Source organism: Acanthaster planci, linkage group LG20, assembly GCF_054643075.1.
Source record: "Acanthaster planci isolate LZ-2023a linkage group LG20, COTS_SCS, whole genome shotgun sequence".
Taxonomy (NCBI): Eukaryota; Metazoa; Echinodermata; class Asteroidea; order Valvatida; family Acanthasteridae; genus Acanthaster; species Acanthaster planci.
In genome coordinates, this window is record NC_141796.1 from 4,391,200 (window position 1) to 4,417,438 (window position 26,239).

A 26,239-nucleotide genomic window follows, 5' to 3' on the forward strand; every position below is an offset into this window, starting at 1 on the left:
CGTTTCTGTGATAAATTATCGCGGAAAGACGGAATACCTTGGTTTTTTTTTTCGGACGTGTTTCTCTGATAGTGTAATTGGGAATGACATCTTCCCGAGATATAATATCACGGAAAGACGGTTTTCCAAGATATAACATCATGGAAAGACGTCTTTCAAGGATATTTTGTCTTGGAAAGATGTCTTTCCATGTTAACTTATCACAGAAAGGCGACTTTCAAAGATTAACATCTCGGAAAGACATCATTTCAGGATAGGAAATCATCTGTGACATCGTATCTAGGAAAGACGTCTTTCCATGATATCATATCTTAGAACGACGTCTTTCCCGTTATATCGTATCTCGGAAAGACGCACTCCTGTGATATTTTATCTTGGAAAGTCGTCTTCCTGTGATATTTTATTTTGGAGAGCCGTCTTTCCATGATATTGTATCTTGAGAAGACGTCTTTCCCAATCACGCTATCAGAGAAACACGTCGGAAATTTCAGGGTATTCCCTCTTTCCACGATAATTTATTTATCTCGGAAACGCGGTAATGTGGATGGTCACTTTAAGCTTCCGTAGTCTGCTTATTGAGTCATGCAAAGAAAAGGAAAATATTTCGCAACAAGTAGGGTACAATTTCATCTAAAATAACACTTAATAACAAACTGTGGCAAAATGCGCATTCTTGTATCCTAAAAACGGGATATCTTTGAGAGGCGTTTTGATACAGAAATAGGCATTCCATATAGCCATTCCATGCATCAAGTGGAAAAATGAAATAAAAACATGATGCATTATAATAAGCACATTTATTGGCAATTTTTTTCTCAAATCAAGTTACAACAATGGAATAGTCTCTACTGAAAATCCTAGAGTGTGAATGGCCTAGAGCCATCCCCCAAATAAAAGAAATGAAACTTGCCTATAAGCAATGAAATCAGATTGATTATAAAACTGTTTCCTTCAATGGATCTTATTTTTTTCAGTTTCATCAAGAAAAACTGCTATTCTTAAAAAAAAATCGTTCTTTTCATCGTGGAAAAGAGTACCGCAAAGTGGAGAATTTCTGCCTCCCTTAACTCCATGGAGTTTTGTTATTGACGTAAACCTGAATCTCGGGCTGAATCGTGGGCTGAATCTCGGGCTGCACCGCGGGCTACCTTCAGCCTGTTGAAGGCAGTGTTGGCGAATGTAATCTCGTTCCCTGACCTGGATGACGCTTTTTGTCATGATATTTCGTATATCCACAATGACTGCACTGAGTCGGGTAACCAGACGTGAAACGAAACGGCGTGAAATGCAGTCGTCTTTCGCTCAACTCGGGTAAGAAAATTGCGGTTTTCTTGCTTAGATATTGCCAAGTGGAGCTGCAAGACAAATCAGTTTGTCATCTCTCAGTCTGTGACAAAGTCCCATCATCATTCTTTCGTAAGATGGCAAGAGATTGGAATAAGCTGCCAAAACACATGAAGTTATCTCTAATGTAGCCCTAGTTTGACTATACTCCGATACAAATTCTGGACTGAGAAACATTTAGGCCCTACCGATATGACCGATGGTGTTGGGAAATACTTACAAAATTCTCACCACTCCCCATAGACTTTGCACACAACTGCTGAAGTGGAGTCAGGATGCTACATTTTTTTCCGACTGACTTTTATTGAGATGATAGGCCTATTATGATGAGAAAAGTGGAGTCAGTATGCAACGTTTTTTCCCATTTTTTTTCCAAACATATTACGTCTCATGCTCAAACTATTGCTATCCCATTTTTAGAAGGTATAGATCAAGCAGATATGCTGACAGAGGAAAAGTTGGTTTAATAACTTTCTCAGGGCTGTAAACCATAATACCATTTCACCACAAAAATTCGATTCCAAAACCCCATAGCGTTACAACGCCACGTACATGTAGGCCTAAGCCTTTTTTCCTCGAAGTCAGACGGAGTATCACAGAGTTTGTGACTTTGAGTTCTTGAAGTACATGTAGTTAGACAATGTCTGCATTGCATTGTGACTAACGTCCAAGGTATAAAAGTCCTCCTGCTATGTGAATTTTTTTTCAGCAGTTTTTTCTCACATTTTTACCTGACGACAGCTCAAAATGTCACTCACAAGTACCTTGTATCTCGAATTCCATAAATGCTGTGTTGAAATTACTAAATACACCCGCAAACAGCGTATTTTGGAAGAAATTCTGCAAAATTCCTAGCCTTTCGTCAAGGCCTTCGTGGCTGTGTGTGTAGCTGCAAAGCGACTGGACAGGAGACCAGGCGAGTGGCGCAGCTATGAGGCCTTTTCCAAATTGATTTTGAGGTTTTTGTGTTGAATTATTCATAAGTTTTCTTATATGTATTATTCATAAATGATGTAAACAGTTGAAGCAGATGAGTCTCCAAAATAAACGGCATTAACTCCAAAGCTTATGCAATATTCCATCTGGTTTTTCATGAGGGCAATAAGTGGTGAGATGACAACTATGATGTTTGTTGGTGGGGGATGGTGCAGACGTTGGAGTAACACTTGCAACTAGAAGTTCATCAAGGCCGAATGGTCAAACTCACTCAAAGCAAAATGGCAGTGCTTAAAATATGGAGCTTAATGTATGCTGACCCCCTCGCTTATGATTGGTTTGGATTTGTTGCTATCCCAACGGAGAATCTTGATTCATAAATTTTTTTGGTGGTTTAATTATTTGTCCTCTACGATAACTTAGAGAATCTGTCTGCGCACCATATGCAAGCGGAAGTGGAGTCTCTTTAATTGCAGCATCAAAAAATAACTTCTACGGTGGCCTTTAAAGCACATTTATGTGAATAAATAAAGATAAAAAGAACAATTTTGTGGTTTCCGAGGAAAAAAATAGCCTCACTTTGTGATACTGTTCCATTTTACCTATAATTGACTCCATTTTTGCAGTTTCCTCAAAGATGTCAAAGGCCGAGGGAATGAGATGGGAGTTATTAGACCTGGACAATTTTATTAAAAATTTATGTTACAAATTCTAAATATCTCTTGTAATTTTTCAAATTGTACTAGAAAAGCAAAACAAAAATCGTGACAATAGTGCTTACGTAATGATTTGCTAATTGCCCCGAGTGGAGGGTAACAGTACGATTGATACAAGTCCATTGTAACAGAGATTGAGAGACGTGCTTTACGCATGCAAAATAATTTCATCGCAGGAGCCCTTAATTTGACTGATGGCAGGATGCCGTTATAAATAACTATTAAAGAGATAGACAGTAGGTAATGACAAACACAGTCAAGGAGAATTTACAAATTTTGGAAAAATTACATCTTTTATTAAAATTTGTTGAAACTTATGGAAAGATTTTTTTCTCTCTGTTTCAATAAAACGTATCTTCAGGCCATAAATTATTAATTACCTGGGCAAATGTTGCAGATTAGGAACTCACTGGCAATGCGAAATTCAAACTTTCCAATACTGCAATAACAGAATTACCACGATACTTGTAATATGAAGTAGGAACTGAGTATACATTTGATGAGAGTGAACTGTCTGACTTTCTTGGTCTAATTCTTCTGCCTTTTTTTGGGGGGGGGTTTAAGTAAGAATCATAGGGAAGTGCAGGCACCAGCCCCGCAACTGCTGTAGGATGATGTGGTCATTTCTTGAGTTAATTTGGCGATACAGAAGGCAGTCATCTGTAGAGAGACGAACCTGGGATGTATCAATACAGTATGAACTTGGTCTATTAAAGGGACATCCTACCGTCAGTGCTAGGTGGATGTACATGTACACGCACATGTATGTAACCCTACTCCAATCAAGTCTTGCCTACTAAAATTTAATCTATAGTCAGGAACTTGATCAGAGTAGAGATTTTTCCTTGTTGTGTATTTAAATATTTCATTGGTTATACATGTATTTGCACAGATAATCTTATATTTTTGTGATTCGAGCATTATAGTTGTTTTTTAGTATCTTTGTATGTTAATGGAGGTCGTAAATTTGGGGACCCTGTTCCTATAATAGATGGGAGAGCTACATTTTAACTTTTGAATTCACCTTGGGAGATGACTGTGACGTCATGCTCAATAACTGTTGGGTTGATGTTGTTAAAAGAGGGCAGGGTTTTGAGGGAAATTCTGAGGGGAAACTGAATGTTCTAACACATGCCACATGATGGATTTTAAATTTGCATGGTTAGTTTAACAGTAAGAAAGTCACGTGCCAGTTTCGGGAACAAAAGAAACTTGCATAACGTTACACAATCTAGGCTCTTTTTGCAAGGCTGCAGGCCTGGCTGAAATACTTGGGTGTCAATAGATTTTGTCCGTCAGACTAGAGTGGCCACCAAACAGTCCTTTGTGTGGATGTAAATGTCCATTAAATGAAATGATGAATTTTTGAAGAAGTTTGAAAACTGAAAATCTTGAAAATTGCCCGTATAGTGTGTGCACTGCATTTTTCAAAGCACCCGGCAGCATGTGGTTATTCAACGAGTTCTTATTCAACAACATACAACTTGACTGTGTATTCACATCTGATAATTCCCACTGAGAATTGATAATGCTCACTGCTTAAAACACGCACTAGTACATGGATACAAGACAGTTTTACTCCATCCTGACCCTATTGGTCATGAGTCTGTGTGCGATGAAACACACAGAATGGGCTATGTGCATGCTAAGTCCATACACAAGGAGACTCTATTGGACAACTTTCAAAAGGAATATACCATAAAATGGGGGTGTTTGGGAAAATGAAAGTAAAATTTTAGAACAATATCATTGGAAATCCATCATATGTTGACTTCTTTTGACTATTTATGAATGGGAATAGATGTGCGTTTGGGCAGTCATTTAAGACCTTGCTCAGGAGAAGGAACGCTGGTAATGCCCTTGCCGACAGCCCAGGCATTTGTTGTGTCCATTCTCCTGAGCCTGTGTTAAATGTATGTTTAAGACAAGTCAAGCACATATTTATTCCCTTAGTATTGCAGTGGCTGAACTCACCTCAACAGTTGATCAGCTGTGGGACATACTAGAAAGGCATTCATGAAGGGATCCAATTATATAGTAATTTAGTACATTCTTTACAGATCAACTAAAACCAAGGACTCTCATCCATGGATCTCTGCACAGCTCAGAGGGAAAATTCATTAAAAGGATAAAGTACATGTTTATAAACCAAAGATTTGGTTGACGTCATCAGGAAGCTATAGTTAAAAAACTCAAGGCAGGTGTCCAGTGTGAGTTATGGTACACCAAGCCTACTGGGGTTATGTAGAAAATCTTACTATCCCATGTTCAACAGATGCCATTAATTTTTGTAGCATGAAGTGATTTGGGACATACATGTATGTTAAACTCCAGAGATCTGATTTTACTCTGTTTCCCCTCTGAAGGTTGATGGCAAGCTGACCACAGATGCGCAACAAAACTTAAAAACAAATAATTTCAGTCAGTTGTGACACAACAAACTGATTTTTCCTTTCCTATGCCAGACTCAGTTATACCCCCATGCCGGATGTCAGCATGAACAAACCAGGTGTACTCAAGTTATTAAAAAATTGAAAACAAGGTAAAGCTGGAGGCCCCGACAACATCAGCCCATGAGTTCTAAAGGAATTGTCCAAGAAATCGTCATAGCAAACCCACGTTTAACAATATTACGGAAGTCACTTCATGACGGGCAAGTACAGTACCTGCTAATAGGAAACATGCCAACATTACTCCTGTCTTCAAGAAAGGTCAGAAATACATGTATATCTTCCAGCAAATTATCATCCTATCAGCCTTACTTGTGTAGCATCAAAACTCATGGAGCATATATTCTGCGATACCGTTTTGAATTTGTTTTTCGATATTGCTCATACTGCTCTTCTGAAGAAGCCGTATCATTTCTCAGGTTTCAGAGCCCAGATTCCTTTCTAAGGGCATTTGAGTACTTCATTGGTTGTCCTCTAGCTTCTACAGCTAGTAAAACCCACAAAAAGTACATCACAGTACTGTCAGGACCTTATTTCCCAGGCTATCTCGATTTGCTGATTTGGGGGGGAGGGTCTTGCCACTTGCCCAAGCCACAACACCCCCTCCCAAATAACACTTCAAAGACAGCTGAAACAGGCTACTGACAAGTTCCTGACAGCTGTCTCTGATGAAAATCATTTCCATTGCCTGGCCCAGGCACCATCTTTGTAAATGATGCCTTGTATAAACACATGAGGACACGTAGCACTCAGTGTTATGGGAATAGGCTAGAGGCCTGCTGGAATTTTTTCTCCTTTTTTTCTGGCTACAGGAAGCCCCGACTCTAAAGTGACTAAACCAGGCTTTCAGCATGAACAGATGTACATATAGGATATGATGGTGTTTGAATCTACGAATCACCTTGTTTAACACTCGGACATGGTTGGCAATAGTCAGATGTACATGTACAATAGTTAGGTCCTGGAACCTTTCATATACATGTACATGTTTAGCCTAGGCCTCGTTTACCATTAATTGATTTCACTCAAATACATGTACAGTAGCTTGTACCTCAATCAAAATTTCTCCTCCAAAACGGTCCTTACTGTGGTGGATACCAAAATGGCACCTCTCTGTGCCTTTTGGCACTTTCGGTTTCCAGTTAAAATTAAATTACATTTCCCAGCTCCTTTTCAAAAGCCAACTATCTCCAGGATTGCATGTGTAAAGTCCCTTTAAGAGGACTGTGAATAAAGTAAAACTGAAACATTTGCAACTCACTCAGCTGGAGAGATTGATGCCCCCCATGCTTAAAAGCGCTCTGTAGGCCAACAATTTTGCAACAAGAGTCTTAAAATTGTATTCATCAGAAGCTGAAAACCTAGAAACCTGTGAGAATCTCAAGCCTGGTACACTGAATGACCTACTGAGGCAGTTTTATCTTGATGCACAGTCAAATGAAGGTGCATTCTACAACTTTTACCGAATTCTTTTGACTCTCTAAGATTAAGTATCTAAGGTTAAGTATCTAAGATTAAGTATCTAAGATGCTCTTTAAGTATTTATGAATGGGAAGGAATGTACTTGACCGCTCTTAAGCTGACATGCCAAGTTTGAATCTACAGTAAACAGAATCATCACTGTGCATTGTAATTTAAAATGTATATAAAGTACATGTACAGGTAATAAGACTGATACATTTGTGAAAACAGATAAAAAGTTGTTAATATTCTTTATGATTTGTTCAGATTCTTGCAAATGTACACGGATGTACATGCACCGTATCCATCATCGTATGCATGTATGGAAGCTTGGTGTTTGATTCATACTGCACGTGTGCATGATGGCTGGTGTGGAAACGAAGACCATAACGAGTAGCAAGAATTGTCATGATAGTCTGCAAGCATTGCGAACATTCCAAGACTCAGATGTAATCCGCTATGCAGATTCTAACCATAGCAACATGCTCCTGACTGGACTTAGTCACCTACGCAGAGAGAAACTCCTTACTGATGTTACACTTCAAGTTGGTCGTGAGAAATTTTCATGTCATCGCATTGTGCTGGCAGCATGTAGCCCATACTTCAAGGCCATGTTCACAGGCGGTATGCAGGTATGGTACATTTAATTAGGTATGAAAGCTTCTGAATAGTCCACATCAGAGAAAGTACCTTTCTGATGGAGTCTTTATTCATGCTTCTTGAATGTTGAGAGCTTGCCAATCTTAGATCTGTTGTCCTCTTACACTGTACCTTTAATATATAATAATGAACTAATGATTGAAATTACCACTTTTGTTGGCATATTTTATAAGGCTGTTTGATGTTCCTGATATACACAGGATATTTGATGCCAATAAAGTAGACAATTTATGTACAAACATTTGGCCTAATGTAGGGGGGAGAGTGTGGAAATATCACAGGTACTCTACTTTGGTTAGTTGATTATAAACATGATAAACACTAATGCACATTTCCCAAAACATGCATTTACTTGTTTCTATCTGTACACCAATGTAGGAATCAACAGGTAGCTGCAGTGTGGTGTGTCTTGGTGATGTAGAACCTCTGTCGTTACAGCTTATACTGGACTTTGTTTACACCGGAGCCATTAGTCTAAACAATGACAATGTTCAGAATGTGTTTTCTGCTGCCAATCTTCTTCAAGTTGCACCAGTTGTCCACTTCTGTGCAGAGTACATGGAGAAAAACCTTCATGTTATGAACTGTTTAGACATGTACCAGTTGGCATGCACATATTCTTGTGCAAACCTTAAAGAAGCAGCATGGGACTTCCTCAATTACCACATACAGGTAAGAATGCAGTTGTAAAAGTCCAACGATTTTACCCTTTTTTTTTCAAGATGTATTTTTGCGTTGGGGAGATGTTAATTATATATAACGGTTTTGCCTTACCCAACGTATATTAATAAGCACTGTATGCTCAGTGCTTGTCCGAGAGCTTGCGAAAAAAACCTTTAACGTGATATTGAAAGAGGATACAAATATGATGCAACAGTTAAGATTATTTGGTATTTCATTTGCCATGCCCAGTCTTTTAACAAGTTTTCATAACGTAATTACCGTTTCTTTAAACAAGTCGAGTGCCATGATCTTGGTGTCATTCTCCATTTCTGTAATATACCTGTAGAGTATGTGTATGGAAGCAGTTGTGTGGAGAGATTTTCATCCTTCAGTGAATAGAATTTGTTAGAGTGTTTGCTGTAGTTTTCCTTTTGTTTAACAGAGCCATAATAGACCCCTTTGCTGATGCTGCCAAGCTTCGTTTGAATGTACCTGTACATGAACACTTCCTAATCTATAGTGCTTAGTGGACAGTGGGCCCTAACTGACTCCATAGGAAAGTGCATGCCGTGTACACATACATACGTGTAAGCAAAGACTGATATCACAAGTACGAAGGCCTATTGGGTTTTGTACATATCTAGCCATTATAACCCCAAATGAAGTAGAAATTATTCTTAGGCTTTCCACAACAATCTGATAACATTGGATTGCCAAAGTTGCCTAGGACATCTCTACGTTTGAGGTCATTTCTCCATCCTTAGCTCAATTTCTGTTCTCAAATTCTGTGTCGCTCTGGAACCCATTTTCTCCACTTGTGGTAGTCATTTAATGTATGTTAAATTGTGTTGAAATATGCCAACTTTGTTCACACTTTCAAAGTTGAAGTTTGTAATTGCAACAAAATAAGCAATGTTATCTCATTTTCCCATCTGTCTATTACCGTTTGAGTGATACTCGATTGCAGGAACTAAGCAGGTGCCCCACTTACTACAAAAAAAATATGGTACAAATATTTTGGCAATGTTCTGCAGACTTAGTGCTATGAGAGTTGCAAATGAAAGTTGTATAAAGTGTACATATCCAGTCATACTACTCATCAGGGTGCTGACATAATTATTACTCATATTCACCAGCCATGAGACCATCTGTAGCTGATGTCAGTACACATCCAGCTGCTTCTTTCTTTACATGTACAAGTACATACTACAGCTAGTGTTGACTTGCCCAAGGAAGCAACAAGCTTCTGGATTTAACCCCCTGGGAGACACGAGCTAACCACTAGTCCACCTATACTGTTAATGAACAGCTTGCTTAACATACATGTAGAAATCTTGCACATAACTATGGTAAATTTCCAGGACCTACATTAATTTACTGTACATTATACATGCACATGCATGGTGGTACATGTAGATTTGCTTTAGCAAGCCAAATTAAAAACTTCATTTAACTGTGTAACAAGTAATTTAATTTCTCTTTAAGTACCTTTATAAATACCTTAGTTTCCTCCCCCACACAAGTGCTGGTCGGGTCTCCCAGTGATACTTACCCCAGTACAGCCTACATATGCAACTTTCCCGTGTGCCTATTACAATTTGCTGAAAAGACTTGGTTATGCATGTTGCCCCCTGACCCACCACAAGGCAATGCGGTCCTGCCGCCATGTTCGTCGTTCTTTTCGAAGCGGAGAAATTCCTGGAGCTAAAGTGGGGAACGACGGGCGGGAGTGGCCGGACAGGGGTAAGTATCACTAGGAGACCCGACCCACACTTGTGTGGGGGAGGAGTCTCCTGCGTTCACATACCCCTGTCCAGCCTACAAATGCAGAGTAGCACCGTACCCTGAGGAGGGTCGGCGACGGGAGAGTAATTACTAGAGAACATACGCGGGTGCTACTCAAGGGAATACTCACTATTCTAGAGTAAAGGAATAGCATCTACGATGAGGAATTTTTGTTCGGTGAGGGACAGCGCTGGATGCTGTCCCAATCGCTGAGTGTAGGGTTGCCGTGCCGTGAGTCGTCTCACTCCACAGGACATCCTTCGGGTAGCACTCTGTGAAGGTGGAAGGAAATTTCCATAAAGCTGCCTGGCAAATGTCTGCCAAGGAGACACCTCTGGGCGAGCAGCTGGTAATGCCTGGTTCGCTTGCCTTCTCGGCCATGATAGAGGCTGATGATGTAGAGGTGCAGGTTCATGAAGTGAGATTTTCTTAGCAGTCTCCATATGTTTTACCTCCGACTCAAGGACTTTAGTGAACGTCCCAGCAAGAGATCGTCCCCCAGAAGGGGGAGGCCCATAAGCCTATTCTTTATGGACCCATACGGGATATCCATGGCGTCCACCGTGTTGGGTCTCCGGGTAGAAGTGGCTTGAAAGAAAATGCGAGTGAACTATTCGAAGATCGAATTAAGTCCCTCATCACGGCCTCGTAAAGCTATGGCTGCAAACTCTGGAGAGACCGGAGAGTCCGGATCAGGCGCCATCGCTACTAGCTGAGGCTTAGAGTCTATCTTGCGGGCAAGCGACGAGAAGGTATCCGACAGAGACTGGAGAGTTGCCATCCATGGAGGCAGATCCGGCTGGAAATGGCATCTCTTCTTGGCCTTTGATGAGGAAGAAGCCAAGGAGGATGACTTGGCCTTGTGCTTCTTGGACTTCATCGAAGCGGGGCGACTGGAGGCTGGCACGGGCGGAGGAAGGGCTGGGCAAGGATCCCGCAAAAGATTGGTTGTCTCTTGCAAAGAATGTCCGAGATCAAGATCAGTAGGGCTCATGACCGGAATCCACCCGCGGGTTGGAGCTGTGGCAGATGTAAACCCCGGTGATGTAACAGTCCGGAAGGGGCACCATAATACGAGGCGACGGGATGCTGGAGAGCATGCAGGGTTGTAGGCTCGCCTGTGACAGAAGTGGTGGAACATGGCAATCCTGGAGGGAGTTGACTGGCCCAACTTCCGAGTGGATGTCGCCCGGTGAGCAGGGGCAGGTGAAAGGCCCGGGGCAGACAGTGGACTGTCGCCCCGCAGGCCCCGCTGAGCCATCGTTGGGTAGGGCCATCCGGGGATGTGATAGGTAGGAATGCCCGGAACCTGCAGCATAAAAGGAAGGCACGGCCCATTACTCCCAACGATACTGATCAAAGGCATTGATGTGGAAAATCCGCTCAATCCAATGAATAGGTGTAGCCTCAGGGCCCACCACCTTGGGCCCCCGGACTGCTTGGCTGTGGCACCAGGAGTGGGCAAAGAAGACGACGGCGAAAGACCAGCAGGCTTGGCTCGGTGGTGAGTAGGTGGGTGGTAGTCATCAGTGATCAAGGGCTTTATTACGGAACCGCACTTTCAGCCCAATCAATACTGGTAGTGGTCATCAGAGGTCAAAAGCTTCGCTGTACTCCAGTCCGCCTGATCTATAGAGGCTGTTTTGATCTAGGAGTTGCGGTACTCCGGTTCTCTCTAGTCAAGGAGGGTATTGATCAGGTTTTGCGGTACTCTGGTCCGCTTGATCATGAAGATCCAGGCCTGGGATGCCTCAGCCCCGGCCTACTCGGGTCTCTCCATGTCGAGGTCGCTAATCGGAAAACACAAAACCGCCCCACAGGGGAGCGGGGTGGCTCACTAAGCCCCGCTCCGCGGCCAGACCCGAACTGCATTGGGCTGTTATTGTTCGAACGCACACACCACATAGTGAGCAAAGGGCCCTCCAACCCTTTAACGGCCATACCCACATAACACATCACGGTAGGTCACAACCCAACCTATATATGATGCACAAAAAAAGGGGGCAGAAAAGAACCACAAGAAAACATAGCATGCAAGAAACTACTCTTTATATCATAACAAAAATCAAGTCAATGCAATAGCACGAAAGGTATGGAACTCGAGAATTTGAGGATTCATAAAAGACACATCTGTAAACTATAGGGGTACAGTCCACTAATTCAAGCCCCATTGAAAACGTAAAATCAGCGCTGTTCAGGGCCCAATAACATGCACGCCAACATCCCTGAGATTTCTGAAACACAAATGAAATTCTTGTCTGATCACCAATCTTTCAATTTCTTTTCAATTTTCGGTGGGTTAACCAATTAGTTTTAATTATTCCAACAAAACAAAATCACCCCCCAAAAGTGATTTTTCCGAAGTCTGATTGCAGCCATTTTTCAAGTGGCAACCCTCAACTTTCTCGGGCACTTAGGACCATTTTTCAACCTTAGTTTTTAGACATTCTGCTCTCATGTGAAAGCTCAAAGTTCCAGAGAGTTGACCCTAGCAAGGATTTACACAATCTCACCAATTTGGGGGCCGAACAATCTCCTTGTTCAAAAGATACTGTGGGGGGCACTTTTAATGCTAATGAGCTGGCCAGAAATTCTAACTTGAATTAGTGGTCTGCACCCATAGGCACTGAGAAAAGGACAAACATGGCGGCGGGACCACATTGCATTGTGGTGGGTCAGGGGGCAGCATGCATAATCAAGTCTTTTCAGCGAATTGTAATAGGCACATGGGAACTTTGCATGTGTAGGCTGGACAGGGATATGTGAACGCAGGAGACTCCCTATTCAACAACGTGCAAAGTCACTTTGTATCAACATTTGATAATGCCCAATACGTAAAAACATGCTGCCTGGAAATAAGATAGTTTAATCCATTCCTATGGTCAAGAGTCTGTGTGTGCCATGGCATAAAGAACTTGCCACGTGTACGCCCTGTCCATGTAAGGAGATTCTTCTGGACTACGTGTACTTGCACAAGGTGTATACCATAAACTGGATGGGGGTGTTCGGGAAAATGGAAGTAAAGTTTTTGAACAAAATCCTGGGAAATCCTTGTATTGACTTCTTTTCACTCACTGACTAAAATGGTATTACCAGCTCAGGAGAATGAATGCTGATAACTGTGGCTTGGGCATTTGTTGTGTCCTTTCTCCTGAGCCAATCTCATTCACATTTCAGACCAGCCAAAGCATGTTTATTCCCTTATTAAATTTATGCAGATGTATACAAGAGAAAGTACGTACATGAAGAAAGAACAGGGCGAGTTGGGTATCAGCTGAGCATGTGTGTACGTTGCCTTTAGGCCAAGCAGCATATTTATATCAAATGACTACAAACTGTTTGCTCACTTTAAGATTGTCCATGTAAATCTGTTCCTCTTTGTAAATTAAGGTCTTCCAAAAGCTTGTCTTTGAAAAGCTTTTTCAATTTTTTTTTACAGGATGTGGTGAATGAGCCTCAGGTAGTTCATGCTAGCATTGATGTTATCAATGACATAGTACGGAGTAATCAACTCAATGTAGCATCAGAAGATACAGTGCTCAAGATGGTGCTTACTTGGTTGCAGTGGGACTTGATCACCAGAAAAGTTTTCATGACAGGTTTGTTGGAAAATGTGCGATTGCAACACATTACACACGATTCTTTACACAGTATGACGACTGTTGATATGGAACCAGAGATGATGTGTGCTGTTCAAGATGCTGTCAAAGTATGCAAGGAAGCATTTCACTCATGTAAGGAAAGTAACTCTTCACAACAGAAATTAATGCAGCGACTTGGTATGTCTGCTCAGGAAGTGTTACTTCTTATTGGACGTAGTTGCACAGAACATACACTGTGTTGTTACCACCCGCCTTCACAGACAAGCTTCTTTATTAATCTCCCTCCAGTCTGTCGAACTTTTGGTGCCAAACTTGTAGTGACTGATGCTAATGATATATATGTAGCTACTGATGACTATCGCGAGAAGAGCATCTTTCGTTTTAACCACATACAGGCAAAATGGGTAGAAATGTCACCAATGTTACAAGGACGATCAAACTTTGCTTTTGTTACTGTTGGTGGCAAACTGTTTGCTTTGGGAGGGTTAAATGACTGGGAGATTTTAAGAAGTGTTGAGTGGTATGATCCTGCTAGAGATGAATGGCAGTTTGCAAGTTCAATGCCACGTGATGTTATTGATTTCAGCGCAGCAACTTGTAAGAATATGATATATGTATTTTCTGGAAGTCGCACAATGAGGTATGATATCCACACTGACACATGGATAGCTACCCTGCCACCTATGCCTACACCACGCCTTCAAGCTGCTTGCACTACCAATGGGTCTGAAATCTGGTTAATTGGAGGCTTCTTAGCTCAGAGTAGCTCAGAGGTTCCTACTGTCAGTGTAGAATCCTTCCTCCCAGAGAGTAACTCATGGACTAAAAAGGAACCATTACCAAGTCTGCTTCGTTTCTGTTCTGCTGTTAGGTATGAAGCAGGCAGTAAACTTTACCTGTGTGGTATGTGGTGTGGTGTGCATGAAATGGGCCTTAATATTCCCATGCAACTTAGTTCCCAGTTTGATCTGTATGACTTTGATGAGTTGACAAATTGCTGGGCAGATATTGCTTTTGACATACCAATGCAAGAAGTAGAGTCATGTGCAAGTGCTAGAGTATTCAAGAGATGAAAGTATGGCGAGTGCATCACTTTAAAGTTGAAAAAAATTTAGTTGTAATCGTATCTGAATAATGGTACATACCATAGGAAGTAGAGCAGTAATGGTCCATGCCACATGTACATTGTTAGTTGATGTTACTGGGTTTTACTTTTCAGTGTCTGCATTTAAGTTAGATGTGAAGTAATCAGTCACTGTGTATTTTTAGTAAAACAACACATGAAATGAAATACACGTACTTGAAGGTAAAAGCGGCCAACGCCCAAGTGATAACACTGATGTACACATGATAACATAACACCCCAATGTATGGAAACAGTGGGCATGCAGAAAGATACAAAAATCCTAATTTATTGGCAGCACAGTCATTATTAATGACCCTAATACATTATAAGTTGAGCAGCACGTGGTTGGGCAATAATCCAGCAGAACAGCAGGAAGGACCTTACAGTAAAATGGCATGTGCAGAGTGGTTACAAACATCCAGAATTCCAACTTTTTAAGGTGTGTTACATGAAGCTGGGTCTTGGTAAGTTGGATAAATTTGTTAATATTCCAACAATAGGAAGCATGTTGCAGTTCCTTTCAATTCTGCTTCCAAGAAACATGTCATCCCATTTGGGACACAGCATACCGGTGCATGTACTATACATTTACATCGACATACATATACTGTATGTGTACTGGTGCTGTACATGCAGATGATGAGGTCAAGCAAATCATATCTTCAATCAAACGAGTCTGAAGCAGGGTGGACTGATGATAAATATAAATACAATTGACTCCCATTAATACCAGTACCGACTCCATGAACAGTGGCTGCTTTTATATAAGCACGAGACTGGAATCCACTTGATGCAAATTTCCGATTCTAACCTGTTGGCTATTTAAGTCTGCAGTTTTCGTGTTACTGGTAACATGGGTCAACTGACTAAAATACACTGTGCTTACCATCAAAACTCCAAAATGTTAATATGGTTACAAAATATTACAAAAGTGCAGAAATTGAGAATGACTGCAGAAGTTGATGCATTCCATGCTGATGTATCTGATGTATGAAGTTACAAATTGGGAAAATACCCAATTTTACTTGTGTTGTTTGAATATATGTACGCAACTACTTAAGACTCATTCACTATCATTATTGTGTTTCTAATACTTTATTGCATGGTTGGGCCAACTCGCCTGCAATCCTTAACCGCAACCTTCTAGGGTGCACCCTTGTGTAAAATCATTGACATTGATTGAAATTGAAGGATTTGGGACTCAGTGTGGTCTATACATAAGTGTACCGTGTTTGTAAAAATTTACTGTACTACTCTAATTTATGCACAAATGCATTTCGTCCATATGACCAAAGTGGAATAAAATGAAAGGATATAAAGAACAAAATCATGCATACAAGCACAATTATTTATTCAAATGCAAATTCCATGCAGCTAATATTGACCAGCCACTCAGAACCACTTAAGAAAGTGTATGTTTTCTTCTAGATTTGATCTGTTTTCTTTTTGTTGGTAATTCTGTTACAATTTTTTTTGTAACAGATTTTGTTTTCTCTGCTAAGTTTAAGAGTTCCATTTGATGGTACAGTAATTCAATTACCATTACATGTATTTTTGACTTGATTATTTTTGTGATTTTTGGGCTTAATTTGAAAACAAACACTTAAATTACAAGAATTACAGAGTCAAAGTTGCAAGACGGGGATTGATACACACTGGGAAGAAGCTTGAAAAAAAAAAACCAATTAAGGAAAATTTTAACAGATCAAAATCTTAAATTAGTTACCCATCACCACAAGGTAAAAATGAATGCTTAATTAAATGCTTGATACAGATAAAAACATTAAAAGCTAAAAAGCATGTTAAACTGACAATTTGATTCGAATTGTTAGATTAAAAATATCAAATATGTTCCTCTACTTGAAGTATTGTTTTTGTTACGCTTTTTGTTTTGTTCCGATCAAATTCTCGTTTATCTCTGGGCACACAATGTATGAGGAAACTTCACCTTAGAAGTAGGATTTTACAATGATGCTCTTCACTTAATTAGCAAACAACTCTGTACAAAGAATTATATGTGACCTGTCACCACAAAATGAGCTGAAAGTCAGAATTTTCAAAAACTGAGATACTGGTGTTATTGAATTCAGCAGAAAGAGAGCTTTCCAATAGTATGTACATGGAACACTTAGGGTAAAAGTATAAGTTGACAATGTGGCATTATTCTGGCAGCTTTGTTCCCGACATTGTTTAAACATTTCAGACTAGGCACAAATAATGCTATCATCCAAATTGCTAAGAAAATGACATTTTACAATATGTGATTCTGTGAAATATTTGGAATTAATAGGAGTTGGGTTACTCTCTCCAAATATTACAAAACCCCCAAATTGACCTCTCTTCAATATGACTTTGAACTCTCAAAACGGGAAAGAGTGGAATGCTACTTTACTCTCATTTTGTCGTGACAGGTCACATATGGATGCTTAGAACTTGGCTAGAACAGATTTAGCAAATAAAATGAGTGCAATAATTAGTGGGATGCAACTCAAGAGAGCGGAGGCCCAGAGCAGCACCACCGTGTCTTGGTCCTCAAATAACATGTATTGTTATGACCGTAATAGAAGCATGCAGTCTGTAAAACCAGGGCAATCATAAATTACTCTGGAAGAGCCTTGGGTGAGCACCTGTGACTCTGGTCACTCACCACGATCTAAATCTCAAACTCAATCCAAAAGAAGAATAACAGTGAACCTATTTGCAAACACCAAAAGCAGTTAAAAGTGACATGCAATATTACATTTCCAGAATACTCCCATGAAAAATTCTGATAGCTATGTGTAACACAAATACATGTACACGTACATGTACATTCATACCTGCTACTGGGTAATGAGGGAAGTTGTGGAACAAACTACCGTGTGACTAATGTGATCATTTCAGATATGAAAGTTCCACAGAACAAATGGAACATGGGCAATATACTATTAAGTAATCACATTCACTTCTAAGTTCACTTGGCTTAATTAATAAGATTTTTACAAGAAATGCATAGCGTTGTATTTGGGGGTAATGAAATACTTGTTTGGCTCTGACTGAACTTTGAAACTTGTTCACAGTTCCAAATTTTTGAAAATGGTTGGTGGTGTAAAAGCTGTGGTTGTCCTTGTCCAAGATGTTAAAAACAAAAGTTTGCGCAGCTAATAACTTTTTGCAAAAGCCACTGTTGCTACATTGTGTAGCTACATTGTATGCCTCAAATATGTTGTACGGTGGGAATTTAACCAAGTTTCGTGAAATCAGTTGTTGCAAGGCACACATCACACAAGCACATCATGCTGAGGAAGCCACCCTGATAGATTGTGGAACTGTTCTCCACCCACTAAATTGCCATCTAGGCATACTGTTTGATTTTGTGCCAGAGATGCAAACAACCAAAAGTGGTGTTCTACAATCGTAGATTTAACACCCCCCCCGAATCTTTCTGAAGTCAATACATTTTGCTGTGTGGCAGGTTAGCTATCTTTCATTTCAGGCCAAGTCTTGCCATCTAGCATGATAGATAACATAAGCTTTGAGCAAATGACTGATATGACTTGACCAATGATGGATGCACAAACAGGTTTGTGGGAAATACACATGACATCAAAGCAACCAATGTATAAAGAACACAGACTTCTGCACACAAGATGGTATTGTGCAATACTGTGAGCCATCAACAGTTTACAGACTTAAAAAAGAAGGAGTTAATGTTGCAAGGAGACATCAATCTTAAGATGAAAGTTGCTTATATACTTCACATAAAATGTAATACACAAATTTGACAAATCCCAACTGGTTTCAGTTTTGCTAAACTTTGCAGGGAGTATTTTATTCAGTAAAATGTTTTGTTTACATACTAATTTATGAACCACACCTCATAGGATTTAAAGGTAGGGTACACCATTGGTTTTTTGTTCATAATTTCATAAGATTGGCTGACAACAGTATATACATGTAAGTATTCACTGCAACTTACATTCCACTGATTTGTTTCATGTTTGAGTCAACTGCTTTGTGAAAATCAAGAAAAGCACTGTGGCATTTTCAGCAATTAAATCAAAGGTCTTGTAATTAATTTTGCGTAAGATTTATGAAATACATGGCTTTCGTACTAAGGAAGCAACACCCACAGGGTCAGGGTGAGGAACAGACACGACAGGTTCTCTTTCCCCCTAAACAAAGGAACAATTTCAAATGGTCAGGAGTAATCAGTGAATTTACCTTGGAGTAAATGCACCTCTTTGACAATGTATTTTTGTATATTGCAGTTGACTCATGTCTGTGACAATGAAATGAACATGATAATGCACGAGCGTGCGCAATCATGCTTAATGACCACACTTTCACATCAGTTTGCACGTCAACAGAAGTCTAAAAACTCCATTCTTAGTTGAGTTACTAATGATTATAAGCACAGAGGAAATTATGTCCTGAAACACAGGAGGTTTAAACATGTGGAAATCCTACTTTTTGTGGATGAAAATCCTTTTGCTGAGCAGCTCGGACACGACCACCATATTTGGACCATACCAGTACCATAATGCTCCTGGGGTGATTTGGAATTCGCAAAGTTTTCACGTTAAGAAAATCCTTTCCTTAAATAAAATTTAAGTTCACACTGATCCAATTTATGTTTGACTTTACACCTAATGCTCAGTTTCCTATAATTTCAATATACAATGCGTAAGGTGAATTTCTACTGGTACATTTTTAGCTGCTTTTAGTATAACCCATTTTTTAACGGAAACTCCAACATCTGCAAACACTACACACCAGAAAATTGGCTTCTGTTAATGAATGTAATGTGCGAAGTGAAATGAACTCTTTAACGATGGTTGGCCAACCATCGTGAGAAAAAGAGAACAATATTTCTGTTTTCTTGGAAACTACAGCATTCTGGGTGGAAATAGGCCGTTATTTTCTTTCAAGTAAGATATTTCAGGATTATACAAATGTACAGTAATCCAATTTGGGGGATTTTACCAATGGTGAACCCTACATTTAAGGCTTTGGCTCCACACCTCATAAACTAACTGACTAACAGGCAGTGTTGTAGTCGAGTACTTTCCCCGAGTAACAACGTTCTCCGCAAAATGCTGGGTAAGAGGGAATAAAGCCAGAGTGCACAGGCATTATGATGGTAAATGTGCAAAGGTAAGACTAAAAAATAAATGTTAGACTTCAGAAACTCCCAGTTGTGTAAAATGTAAGTTTTAAGGAGAAAAGTACTCAGCCAAGTACTTTCCGAGTACTTTTGTCCTTAAAACTTAAATTTTAATCAAACAGTGATTGTCTGAAGTAATTATATTGCTTTGTAATCTTACCTTAATGAATGTACCATCAAATGCCGATGTACTTAAGCTTTGTTCCCTCATTACTAGTTAAATATTTGGTAGAGAACTTGGTTCTCAAAAAGTACTCGGCTACATCACTGCTAACAGGCTGAAGTATGTATACATATATTAGCCCCCCGGATGTCTAGCAGGTTACAGGATGAAAATGAAAAATCCATGCTACTCTAAAATATGAAACTAAAAGGGTTGGTGGAGAAAAGTCACCTATACAAAAGGAAACATATTGAAAATCAACCCGAACGGAGGAAGCAAACACAGTAATTTCTCAATGGGCATGCACCTCAGGCATGTCCTAGAGGATTGGCATAAGAGTTGATTCTCTCAAACTGTTAATTACATTTTGCAGTGCTCCGAGTCTAAAGAATGATTTTGTACAATGTATAAGATGAATAAAATACTTCGTCATCTGTGGGCAAGGCGTAGTGTGGTATTACAGTAATCTTCCTCTGCACTCATGAGATCCACACAAACAAATCAGGGATTTACCAGGTACACTACCGACATCATAGTTGTAATCCCATGTCAACTCAGATCCAGCACGAACATACCTGCACAAAAGGAAGAATTTGAGAAAAAAATCGTGCCCAATGACCTATTATTCATTCAGACATGCAAAATACAGATGCAATGCATCACGGAGGAAAACCACATTCTGTTTTGCACAAGATTTTTCACCTTTTTTTGTCTTTCTTTCAATGCATGTAATTTGACAATAATCTCACCATGTGAGACTATGTACTTTGTACAAACTATGAATGTTTATGACTGCAAAGATTCAGTTATTTATGGTAAAGTCACGGTATGGTATTACAATACTCTTCCTCTGCACTCATGAGATCCACACAAACAGATCAGGGATTCACACAAGGGGACATATGAAAGGAACCAATCACCTTGTACAATTATTCTTACCGTGGTACAAAATTAAAACACTATTTCTTTTATAAAACGCTACAAAAAGCATGGAAAATCCCACAACTTCTGAGTAAATTCCCTTCTGAATACATTCCCTGTATTACATTAAGCTAAGAAATATCTATGACCACAGAACAGAACTGATTGACAAACCACAGATCAAATCAGATGACAAGGATTTATTAGTGTGTTATAAACAGAGAATGAAGGCACATGATTAGTGGCAAATGCTTCATGATAAATAATAATTATAAATAATGTTCTAAATGATTCCTACATGGTAGGCAGGGAGATGCAGAGTTCTCTGCGCATGGGAAATGCTAGGATTATTTCATCAGCGCGGTTACCCTCCGGCTATCACAGACGCTGCCTTCCAGGCTGTATCTTCAATCCTATGCAAAACGGCTTTGAAACCCACTTGGGCCAAGTAACATGATCGTGTCCCCCTAGTGCTCACATGCCACCCTTGAAACATCGTGGTATGTAATTTTCGTACACTCGGGGATGATGAAGCCACAGCTTCCATTTTTTCTGAACTCCCGATTTGCGCATTTAGGCACGATCATTCTGTCGGGGACATGGTTGTGTATTCCCAGTTAGATTCTGTCTCGCCGTCACAAGCAGGCAGCACTTCCCCTTGTCAGCATCCCGGATGTAGCACCTGCCCCTGCATAGTTAACAGCCTAACGGTCATCGGCCCCCACATTAGCTACAGAATATGCAGGGAGCATACATGCATTACAGGTAATGTGGTGTATTGCATTACATGTCGTTGCTGTGGCAAACTGTACATCGAAAAGGCCAAGTGTCGCCTTGGTGACCGCTTCATGGAATGCTTGCGCAGTGTGCGCCAACAAACACCTGGTCTCACTGTTGCCCAGAACTTTTAAAGCCACCACATACTTTGTGGAAAGCTTCATCCGATGTATAGTGTAAAGAACTGGAGCAGTGCATCATTTTCGAATTTGGAATGCTGCATCCAGGTGGAATGAACATGGATTTTTCTGTGTTCATTTAGAAGTGAATCTGCTTGCTCTGACAAAGGTAACCAGTTACCGAAAGCTCGGTAATTACACAGTTCAGAGTACTGATTATATATTATATTTTGTCTATATTCTGATCACGGTGCTACACAGACCTTTCATACTTTTTGAGAAATTGAAAACTGGTTTTGAAGGACTATGAGGATTCAAATAGATGAAAGTCAATAAGAAAGGTTGAAGAAATATTGGATTTGACTAATCTTTGTATAAAGAATATTGTCTTAAATTGTGTTGTTAATATTTATTTCAAGAATCTACATTTGATTTGAAAGGGTAGTTGAACGTGTTCACCATGGAACAAGAGAGGAATGGCAGCATTTTGTTTCTTGATGTTGAGGTGTCCAGAAGGGAGAATGGCAGTCTTGCCCGGAGGGTGTATCGCAAGCCCACCCACACCGACCGGTACCTCAACAGTGCCTCCTTCCACCACCCCAAGATCAAGTCATCGGTCAACAGAGCCGTCATCCGCCGAGCCTACAACATCTGCGACCAAGAGCACCTACACAAGGAACTCCACCACATCTCCACAGCACTCCAACGCAACGGATACCATTCAAAGCAAATCAAGACTCAAGACCCAAGATCAAGTCCCCCTCCAGGCCGTAGAGTCCCCTATACCCAAAGCCAAATACCTAGGAAATACCTCCCACCACATCCAGCGTATCCTGAGCAAGCACAACATCAAGGTGTTCCACACAGCTCCCCTCAAGATCCACGGGCTGACTTCCCATAAGGACAGGCAAGATCCACGCCGCCAACCAGGTGTGTACAAGATCCCCTTCCAGTGTGGCAAAGTGTACATCGGAGAGACTGGTAGGGACCTCCCTACTAGGATCAAAGAACACAAAGCCCATGGCAGGAAGGGGGACTATGAGAAGTCAGCCATCATCAAGCATTCCCAAGCCGAAGACTACACCAACTGGGAAGAAGCCCACCTCATCGCTAGCATCGAACAGTGGTACCCAAGACGCATTAGAGAAGCCCTGGAAATCTCCAAACACCCCACCGTACCTCAAGACATCGGCTTCTCCATCAGTGACATCGGGCAGCCCCTGCTCACCTCCTGGTCTGATGGGTCCTCTATACCCTAGGCCCCCTCTCCCATGGGTCTTCTATACCCAGGCAACCTTCCCCCGCCACAGCCCATGACCAACTGACATGCATCAGTACCCAGGTGGATCCATCAGCTGTATCCTCGTTTCACCTGACTACACAGAAGGATCCGTCACACTCCAGTGCTCCCAGTCAGCTTATAAGCCCCACTCTCTGTCGGCATCTCTTCAGTCTCCTGACGACGGACAGAGCATACTGTCCGAAACGTTGAGTTCCTCACGGTTCTTTTCAGAACCATACAGACTCACAAAAGAGATTGTATCCTTCCAGGGTGCTACCGCAAGCTTTCCACCTTAGTAGCCAAGTGTTACCGGGCAGATCCACTCCAGAAATGAGAATTGGGTGAAGCAGCTAATTCCAAGGTACAAGATTTGTTATGGTATATCAATGGTATTAAAAAATGACAGTCGACAGGGATGATGACAAATAACTGTCTGAAAGTTAAAGAAACTAAATAACCAGTAAATCGCATGAAATTTGATTCCTTCTTACAGGTTTAAAGTTACATGTAATTGTTGTAGGACATCAATTCCCTTACTGTAATGTGTAGTGCATTACCTAACATACTAGGAATGGCCCATGTAGTCATAAAAAAAACATTATTTACACTCTGACTAAACAGAGTATAAATAATGTATAAAACACATTGTGTACAAAATAATATTTTATTATTTATAATACACTCTGGTTCCCATACTAGAGGTATTTTAATGTTACTTTTGAGTTAACTGTTTTTGCAATCTTACAATTTCAAAGAAATGGAGCGGCCTCAAGAAAACAGCTCAGAAAGTCATGTCTGAAAGTACCCACTCTTGAAAGTCCTGATACAATGCGAAAAACTATAACCAAGGTGAATGTTATGAAGGTTTCATATTGATTGTAGCTGTCATAAAATGGATTATGCTTGGCTGTTCCTCGCAGCCTGAAAGCTCCCTATAGAATTAACAGTATAAGATTCAATCCATCTCATGCGTGAACAAATTTCCAATTAAGGGCAATAAAATTGTAAGTTTCTGAACAAACAATCACCCATTACTGTGAATTCTTCATGTTCATACAGGTAATAATGATCTATGTGTATTAACCACTTCGGACCGGGGCATTTTTCAATGTTGAGGATGCTGGGCCGGCATGACTATCATTTTTTCCGTTTTCAAAATCCTTCAACAATTCATCATTCCATTTAACAGTCGTTTATAGCCGCACGGAGTAATCTTCAGGCACTACTCTAAGTTGACAGGTGACCTTCATTGACACCCGAATATTTCAGCCAGGCCTGCAGCCTTGTAAACAGAGCCCAGATTGTGCGGTGTTATACAGCTGTCTTTTGTTCACGAACCTGGCTCAGTGCACTGCTGACCTCTTTTCAATAGGGGCCAGATTAGCATGCAGCGGTGCTGTGTGGCTCATCGCTGCGGTGGTGGAGAGCTTTTGTCCCCGGTGGTAATCCGCTTGCTCTAAATACCCCAAACCCTGGTATACAGTTTCAAAATAATGCTGGATTATCACCACTTTTGAGAGCGAAAAATGCCGGTCATGCCCAGCAGCCTGGTCTTTTGTTCGGAGTACGGTCTTTTGTTACAGGACCTTGTTTCCTTTGTCCGAGTTCGGAGACCCCGGCCACACATATAAACCATACGGCTCCGATCCCGGAGTCCCCGGCTGGTAGTGGTTAAAACTGCAACTCCCCAGTTGGACTGCTTGCTCATGCCTTCCGATCCGTACATGTTATAAAACGAAGGCCCAGAAATGTAACTGATATTCGCAGAGGCAAAAGGGAGATGTTCTCTCTGGTGAAAGTTGGATTGACAGCAACCCACATGTTTTTACTTAACAAGAAAATTAAGAAAATGGGCAAAATAATGTCTAGTATTCAATGAAAGTACGAAACTTGTACTTGACTTGAATGCCGATCTTCATGGCAAAGGGTACACCATTTTCCTGGACAAATGGTTCAGCAGCCTAGAACTGTACCTGAAACTACACAACCAGAAGACCAACATTTCCGGGACGGTGAGAAGCAATTGTCAAGACATGCCCAAGGACTTGTGCTCCTTGAAACTTGAGAGAGGTGAGGCTGTTCACCGTTCTTGCGACCAGGGCTTGCTTGCCTTGGTCTGACGAGACAAAAAAGATGTCCGTATGCTGTCCACGATGCACACAGCCAAGATGGCCGACACCGGCAAGAGGAACCGTGACGGCATCGCTTTGGAGAAACCCAAGTGTGTACTCGACTACAATGAGAGGATGAAGGGTGTGGACATTGCAGACCAGCTGGCATCGTTGCACCGTTCAGTCAGAAAATCCATCAAATGGTATAAGAAACTGGGTTTTTTTTGCTTGATGTTGCTCTTGTAAACTCTTATCTTGTGTATAAGGAAATTGGTGACACATTTTGGTGAGTGAAATTTTAGAGTTGCGTGCACCAAATTTGCCAGTGTATCGATCTAGAGGTAGACCAACCCGTCTTCCTGGTCCAGGTAGACTGATAGGAAGACATTTTGCTGTAAATATTTCCCCAACTGGAAATCAAGCTACATTGTAAAAAGAGACCAAAGTGATGTGTGAAATTTGTGAAGTGCCACTTTGTGCTGTTCCTTGTTTCATGGAATATCACACTTGAATAATTGCTTATTTGTGCAAAGTTTCCTGTATTCAAAGATATCATAAATGAAATAGTACATGAAATTTTATGATGTTTGTTTTAGAAATAGTAAAAGAAAAGTGACTAAATTGATGTGTGAAATTAGCAAAGTTCCACTTTTTGCTGCTCCTTGTTTCAAGGTTTATCACACTTGACTCAATTGCTTATTTATGTAAAGTTTCCTGTATTCCAAGAAATAGTACATGAATTTTGGGGCAAATCCTCCAAGGTTTATCATACGTGAATCAATTACTTATTCGTGTACAATTTTGGCAAACTTTTTCACAAGAATTTTCTCCTGTGTCAAGACATCATGTAATGCAACTACTCTCCATTTCTGTCCTTTTTTTGGCTAAGTTTTTTACAACAGTTTCCACTTATTTGAAGACATTGTGTAATGCAACTACTCTCTTTTTTTGGCTAATTTTTTACTGGAAGGTTCCTT

General features: G+C 40.6%; 2 protein-coding genes across 10 annotated transcripts in view; one reads left to right on the top strand and one right to left on the bottom strand.

Annotated features, from left to right (window-relative positions):
- Window positions 1-1,127: 1,127 nt before the first annotated feature.
- Window positions 1,128-16,070, top strand: LOC110986839 (kelch repeat and BTB domain-containing protein 8-like). Of its 3 annotated transcripts, XM_022249074.2 has the most exons (5): window positions 1,128-1,311; window positions 5,462-5,707; window positions 7,175-7,539; window positions 7,946-8,239; window positions 13,455-16,070. In XM_022249074.2, exons 3-5 carry the CDS (start codon window positions 7,267-7,269, stop codon window positions 14,688-14,690), a joined length of 1,803 nt encoding a protein of 600 aa, XP_022104766.1. In that variant the 5' UTR covers window positions 1,128-1,311; window positions 5,462-5,707; window positions 7,175-7,266; the 3' UTR covers window positions 14,691-16,070. The 3 variants fall into 3 exon arrangements, with proteins under 3 accessions (XP_022104766.1, XP_022104765.1, XP_086986993.1); XM_022249073.2 differs by lacking the exon at window positions 5,462-5,707; XM_087130867.1 differs by lacking the exon at window positions 1,128-1,311 and having other exon boundaries at window positions 1,431-5,707.
- Window positions 16,071-16,073: 3 nt separating this feature from the next.
- Window positions 16,074-26,239, bottom strand: part of LOC110986848 (histone-lysine N-methyltransferase SETDB1-like) — a 163,072-nt gene continuing 152,906 nt past the window's right edge. For all 7 annotated transcript variants that reach the window (XM_022249096.2, XM_022249097.2, XM_087130865.1 and 4 more), the window contains one exon: window positions 16,074-20,627. In XM_022249096.2, the coding sequence (XP_022104788.2) occupies window positions 20,510-20,627 (118 nt within the window). In that variant the 3' untranslated portion in view covers window positions 16,074-20,509. The remainder of the gene's footprint in view (window positions 20,628-26,239) is intronic.